The following is a 7,202-nucleotide window of genomic DNA, read 5'->3' as shown; positions in this document are numbered from 1 at the left end:
TGTTATTTAAAAATTATTTAGAATGTATTTTAATTAAACCTTTACCAAAATTTTTTAATTTTCTTAGTACATATTTTTATTTTATACTACATATTTTGGGCAATTTTATTACATATATATGTACATATTTTTGGTTTTATATTACATGTAAATCCCAGCCCTAGTGATATGTTATTTTAATAATGCCTTGGAATTTTTAGTGAATTTCTATAATTTTTAATGAATTTATCAACTTAAAAATGCCAGTGATGTCGCATAAATATATGTTTTTAGTGTCCCTTCGTAGTAGTTTTAGATTTCAAAAAATAATACATTTAGAACATTTAATATCTCCGTCGTAATTGTCCATCTATTAGTTACCTCTACATACTTACAATTGGATTGATAATATTAATATTTATTTGATAGGATTTAGAATTAAATAAATATATGTATTATTGTTCTATTTGTAAATTTATGTAGACAGCATTAAAATATAGGTAGATATAAAAATATAAATATTTTATTCACAAATTAAGATATATTTTAATTTATTTAGATTTGTACAGCTACGTAAGTATTTTTTTTTTTTGTAAATAATAGCAACTCTATAATAACAAACAATATTATTGTTTCTATTATTTCTATAAAAAATTCTCAAATTTGCAATAAAAGAAACTTAAGGGGGCTCCAGTCGATGCAAAAAAAGCTATTTTTAGACCAATAAGCTAGACAAAACTGGAGGAATTTTGAATATTATTTTTTTAGCTGTGATATCCAAGAATAAAAATATGATATTTTTGTAATTATATTATTCATTATGAAACTAACAATAATTGAAATATTAAAAATCGCCTATGGCAAAACCTAGTAAACTTGTTGATCAATCATAATCCGTTTTCAAAATTAAAATCTGTCAAACCAAATTCTTCCAGTTTTGTCTAGCTTATTGGTCTAAAAGTCACTTTTTTTTCATTGACTGGAGCCCATCCAGCCCCCTTAAGGCTTATTATATAATAAGGAATTTTAATATATTGAAAAACATTATAACAAACAAAATAAATGTTTAGATTGGTCAAATCTACATTAGTTTTGACTTTTGACAAAACTGGCTGCAGCCCCCTTAAGGTCATATTTTATTGAGGCAAAAATATATAGCCTACAGATTCTTGAGGTAGTGTAGACAAACAAGCAAACAATTTTTATATAACCTATGTAGTATATTAGTATAGATAATATTTATTTATTTATAACAAAGTACCTACTTGGTAAAAATCATTTGATGAAAAACAAAATTAAAATTATGACCAAATACGAATGTACGTTGTAAATGGCTGATTGCACAATGGGCATCGTTTTGGATGAAGTAACAACAAACAATCTCCACATACTGGCCTATGCCCACATGGTATAAACGCATGTGTTCTAATAGAATCACAGCATACAACACAAATGTTATCAATATTAACAATAGTTTCTGTATCAGAAATTGGCTGAACTTGTACAAATGGCAAATCTTCTATTTCTGCCATTCGTCTCCTATGGTCTAATTCCATCATAAACATGACATCTGGATCCATTTCTTCTGGGATTATGAAGTCTTGTTCATTCCCTATAACATTGAATTATTATACTATAGTATTATATACTTATATATATAATTCATTAAGTTTTAAAATAATTAATTTACATTGATATTCTTCTTGAATGTGTGGTTCCTCATTTTCATCTCTAGAATGGTCACTAAGGACATTAGCTCTCCTCCTCATAAACAGAAACGCACTGCTGTCGGAACCTTCATCATCATCCAGTTGAGCTGAAATAATTATAAGTAATTAAATATTTAAATAAATACATCAGTGGAGATGATCAATTTCTAGAAATCGATAAACATACCATCAGGTGACATCACATTAATTTCATTCTGCTCAGATTCATCATTTAAATCCTGGATGTTCTCAACATCAGATGCGAATGGAGAATTTCTGAGTGACGATAACGACCCATTTCTTGATAATAGACTTCCTCGATCTAAATCATTAGGTTCATCTTCAGAATGGTCACTCAGGACATTAGCCCTCCTCCTCATAAACGGAAACACACTGTCGTCGGAACCTTCATCATCATCCACTTGAGCTGAAATAATTATAAGTAATTAAATATTTATATAAATACATCAGTGGAGATGATCAATTTCTAGAAATCGATATACATACCATCAGGTGACATCACATTAATTTCATTCTGCTCAGATCCATCATCTAAATCCTGGATGCTCTCAACATCAGATGCGAATGGAGAATTTATGAGTGACGATAACGACCCATTTCTTGATAATAGACTTCCTCGATCTAAATCATTAGGTTCATCTTCAGAATGGTCACTCAGGACATTAGCCCTCCTCCTCATAAACGGAAACACACTGTCGTCGGAACCTTCATCATCATCCACTTGAGCTGAAATAATTATAAGTAATTAAATATTTATATAAATACATCAGTGGAGATGATCAATTTCTAGAAATCGATATACATACCATCAGGTGACATCACATTAATTTCATTCTGCTCAGATCCATCATCTAAATCCTGGATGCTCTCAACATCAGATGCGAATGGAGAATTTATGAGTGACGATAACGACCCATTTCTTGATAATGGACTTCCTTGAAGAGATACGGTTTCTTCAATTATGTCATAATTTTCATCTGAAGACAAAATAAAACTTACAGTTTAACCCTAATATGAAAAAATTGTAAATTATCTTCCTACATTTAATTGACATAAATGTAGATTTTTAATATTTTTTTTTTTTTGAAAAGGGGGGTTTAAGATTTAAATACTTCAAAATGTTGATCTTAAGTATTGTTCGTTTTGAATTCATGGAAAAAAATTGAATCAGTTGTATGGATAATAAACTGCATTTGGTCAATTTATTTAAAATTTAATTTAAAATGTTAAGTTTAAAGTACCACCTTCGTCGTTTTCCAAGTCAAATAAAGGTGTAGAGTGTTTAGTATATTTTAAGAACTCTAGAACATTGAATCGACGTTCTTGTAGTCTTTCAGTAGCAACACGAATTCTTTTATTTTGTTTTTTCCACTTTCTTGGTAGTTTTTCTGTAATATCCACACCATCTTCAGCCAAAATAAAATCATTTACGGTTCCACGTGAATAAGCTAGTAGTTTATCTTTGGTTAAAAAATAAAACAATATATGAAAAATAAAAATTATCGAAGAGTTGATTAATATGAAATTAAAAAGAAGTGCATAATGTATATTTACCAACAAATAACCAAGGTGAAGGATTAGGGATACCAATATGTGCCATTAAGTGGCGGTGACTAACTTCTAACGAGTTATTAGTTCTTCGGACGCGATTGAAAACCGATAGAATTGAGCCAAGATGTCCAGAGATCCAGGTTTTCAAGTAATACCGGAAAAAATCATTCAATTGATGTTTTTGAATAGCATCAAGTTGATCTTCCAGTTCTACGTGATAGAACTCTATAAGAGTGTCAAATCCCTCTCGTGTTTTATGTTGAGGTAACAATGGGATAGCCATAAACATGCGGATTAATTTATTTACGAGTGAATTATTCCGGTATAGTTGTGTTAAACCTAAATACAAAATATATATATTTACAAATCAGTGATAATGTTAAACGTTTTGAAATATTAATACAATTATATAATAGTAAGTATTTGCTAATGTTTGGTTTACCTTTTTGTTGGATTTTACGCCAAATGCACTGGGAATGGTGAAAAAAGCACCCAAAAATATTTGCTGTAGGAAAAATTTTTCTTACAGCAGCTATTGAAGCTTTTTCAAAATCGATGGCGACTGATAATGGATTCCAATTTACTTCTATTTCAGTTTTAATAAAATGAAACAAAGCACAATATGCATCTTCTGTTTTTTTACTCATTAGAGCATATACAATTGGAAAACCCTAACAATATTAGAAATAACTTATTAAATCATTAACTTATAACATAAAAAATTATTAAAATTAATTATTAATTATAAATACATATTTCAACGTATTATTATTTTTATTATAAGTATTTATAATAATTTATTTATTAAATTATAGACTCGTTGGCCTAGTTCATTTTTATGTTTATCAGTAATAATTTTGAATTGAACAACAGATTAAAGTAGAATAATATATAGGTTAAGGCTCATTAAGTTGTTAATATAACATTTTTTTTAGTAAAGTTGAAAGTTAAAAGTTAGTTTTCTTTTTTTTTAAATTTTAAAAGTTATCTAGATAAAAAATTAACATAACTAAGTTAAAAATTAGTGACTTTTTCTTGTTATAAAATTAAAAATTATAGGTACCTTTTTTTAAAGCTAACAAATAACATGGTAATTTAATAAACAATACAATTAATTAGGTAACTCATAAGTTACTTTCTAAAAAAAGTAACGTGTTATATAAAACTCAATTAAAAGCATCGAGTATATTATATTGTATTCCATAATAGTTATGTACACTCAATGCTAAAAGTAACTTAGCTTTGACTTTTCAACTCGTTAATGCCCAACCTTACTGTACACTGTATGTGTTCAATTTGAATTCAATGATAAATCATTGCATACAAAAAAAATATCACTAACAATTTTAGACAGTGTTTAAAATAATTGTGCATTAACTTTTCCATACAAACATAGAAAATGTAACAAGTCATACAAATTAAATAGTATTTATAGGAAGTTATTAATTTAAACCATTAAAATAAACTTACAACATCCATTGCAATCCCCATAATAACAAATAATTGAATACATTCGCCTCTAAATTTAGGAGCTGCTTTAAAAGTTCCATCCATGATGAAATCAGTTCCTGATGATAATATCCTATAACAAAACAAAAAAACAATTAACATATTCAATAAAATAGGTACCTAAATACACTACAGTGTTGTATATACTAACTTTTTTAATTTTGGTGCAATAAATACAACTGAAAAACCTTCATTGCCTCCATCTCCTGCAGTTCCAACATAAAAACATTCACCATCCATGGTCATGTTATTGGCATATGTACCTTCCATTTGTAATTTGAATTCGTTCAGAGAATTTGGTTCAGGAGGATGATTCAATCTTTTAGCTCTAGACATTTGTCTTTTCATTTCTTTAAATGGTACGTTTATACCAGAAAATTCAGGCTGGGAAAGTACCTCATTGAAAATCAACCTGTTTTTAAGGTTTTGAGTTTTGGCTTTTTCGATCAATTGTTTTTTTAATTTTTTTATTAACAACTTATCTGGTTGATTATGTTTATGAGGTGTATATAAATATAAATCGTTGGTACCCAAAGGTATTTTACCTTTGGCTGGACAACTAAAATAAAATGAAATAATAACTATTTACCAAATCCAGTAAGTATAATAAACTAATAATATAATACCTAATAAATAATTAAAATTAATGATTTTAAAAACAACATTTTATCAAAACTTGTATACAATAATTGTTGTACGAGTTATTTATTATTGTTTAAATGTCTAATTTGGAGAATTTAGGACAGGGTATAATATCAAATATAGGTGATATTAATAAAATCAAATTGAAAAAATTACAATCAATTTCATGAATAGCAAAATATTAAAATAAGAAAAAATATAAGTGTAGGTTAACCTAACCTAACCTATATAATTGTATTTAAAAGGGTATTTAATGTAAAGGTATTTGGTTTTTTAAATTGATACTATTTTGATGTTGATGAAACTCTGTTTCTTGAAAAATATATTGCAAATTATAATAGGTAGAATCAAAAAATCTGCATTTGAATTTTTTTCACACTGTACCTACATTTAATTTAAATCTGGGCCTCATAATGGTCGGAGGAACTTATCAATGTGATTTTTTAAATTACACTTTATTTACCTAACCAGAAGATGTAAAAAGCCAAAGAAGTAGGTAGTTGAGTCGTAACATAAATGTTAATATTTTATTAATTTGAGAGTACATTCCATATTGTACACAATCTTGTATAAAATGTATAGTCGTAATTGTTGGTTACAACTTTTTTTTTACATTTTACTTAAATGCATAATATAAATAAGAAAAAATAGTCAAAGCAGTTGAAATTATAATTTTGATTGAGAAAGCCAATTTCTCGTTATTACATAAATGTTTATACGAATAACGTAAAACTTTATACAAGTATCTATGTTTTTTCCAATTATTTCACTAAACATATTATTATATACAAAAAAAAATATTCTTAATTGTACTTACTGTTGATCTTTTTTGCGCCATAATTGGCACCTAACAATAGTATTGTCTCCTGAAACCTCTTTTTGATGGTACATATTACTATCGTCGCCTTTAAAAACATGTGTCCCTCTTTTCTTTCCTGGAATTTTCGAAACTTTTAATAATTCCATACTAACAAATAAGTTCATGAGAAAACAGAATAGGTATACTACGGAACATTCAACAAATAAACAATATTTAAGGTGCACCGGTCAGAATCGACGTGAACACTTAACGTGCTACGCGCAGTATCGCAGACATAGTACAACTATAATACAAGTACAATACAACAATTGTACAAATAAATCTATTAATTATATTCTTATTAATAAATAATATCAACAATCGTATTGTAAAGCATACTTTGGGTATTTTGATGATGTTATTCTAAGATAAGAATCTATTTATATTCTATAATATTAATTTTTTTATATTTTCTGCACGCACGTGATTCGATCTATAGTGACAGCGACAGTGTTGTCCTGTTGTCCATCCTAACGACTTTATCTACACCAATTGTACCATAAAACAGTGAAACAGTGAAACCTCGATCAGCTGATTTAGTTTACGTTTACCCACTGAGATAGATAACATGTGATAACATATTATACTGATCACGGACTCGGCCGTAAAAACTAGCCGTCGTGTTTGACGTTACCCCCGTCCCCCACCATCGAAGAGCAAAATATTCCATTTTTACATACGAATATAATATACGAGTATAATACGACGAACGTATAATGATGTTTTATTTTCGTTTATAATTCTCTAATTATTTTGATTATTTAATTACTTTTTTTACACATTGAACGTGTAGTATATTAGTGTCAAGTTATACATAATAATAATAATAATAATAATATATTTACATCAATTTCAATTTTAGAAATATAATTTTTTTTTTATATTCAAGAAGACAAGAAGACCAGTTCCCAGTTTTTAAAAGTTTATTAACT

At 27.6% G+C, this 7,202-nt stretch overlaps 3 protein-coding genes across 3 annotated transcripts; all 3 read right to left on the bottom strand.

Moving 5' to 3' along the window:
- Positions 1 to 1,280: 1,280 nt before the first annotated feature.
- On the bottom strand, positions 1,281 to 1,748 carry LOC115034132 (E3 ubiquitin-protein ligase SPL1-like). Its single transcript, XM_029489911.1, has 2 exons — positions 1,670 to 1,748; positions 1,281 to 1,591 (listed from the first exon to the last, which is right to left on the bottom strand). The coding sequence occupies exons 1-2, from the start codon at positions 1,746 to 1,748 to the stop codon at positions 1,281 to 1,283; spliced, it is 390 nt and encodes a 129-aa protein (XP_029345771.1).
- On the bottom strand, positions 1,651 to 2,619 carry LOC115034068. Its single transcript, XM_029489479.1, has 3 exons — positions 2,516 to 2,619; positions 2,196 to 2,435; positions 1,651 to 2,115 (listed from the first exon to the last, which is right to left on the bottom strand). Exons 1-3 carry the CDS (start codon positions 2,526 to 2,528, stop codon positions 1,856 to 1,858), a joined length of 513 nt encoding a protein of 170 aa, XP_029345339.1. The 5' UTR covers positions 2,529 to 2,619; the 3' UTR covers positions 1,651 to 1,855.
- Positions 2,620 to 2,927: 308 nt separating this feature from the next.
- On the bottom strand, positions 2,928 to 6,377 carry LOC115034131. Its single transcript, XM_029489910.1, has 6 exons — positions 6,229 to 6,377; positions 4,921 to 5,328; positions 4,731 to 4,842; positions 3,703 to 3,931; positions 3,264 to 3,599; positions 2,928 to 3,169 (listed from the first exon to the last, which is right to left on the bottom strand). The coding sequence occupies exons 1-6, from the start codon at positions 6,375 to 6,377 to the stop codon at positions 2,928 to 2,930; spliced, it is 1,476 nt and encodes a 491-aa protein (XP_029345770.1).
- Between the last annotated feature and the right edge of the window lie 825 nt (positions 6,378 to 7,202).

This window comes from Acyrthosiphon pisum, chromosome A2 (assembly GCF_005508785.2).
Source record: "Acyrthosiphon pisum isolate AL4f chromosome A2, pea_aphid_22Mar2018_4r6ur, whole genome shotgun sequence".
In the NCBI taxonomy this organism is placed as follows: Eukaryota; Metazoa; Arthropoda; class Insecta; order Hemiptera; family Aphididae; genus Acyrthosiphon; species Acyrthosiphon pisum.
Note: the sequence above shows the minus strand (reverse complement) of the source record. Positions and strands in the feature narration are given on the sequence as shown.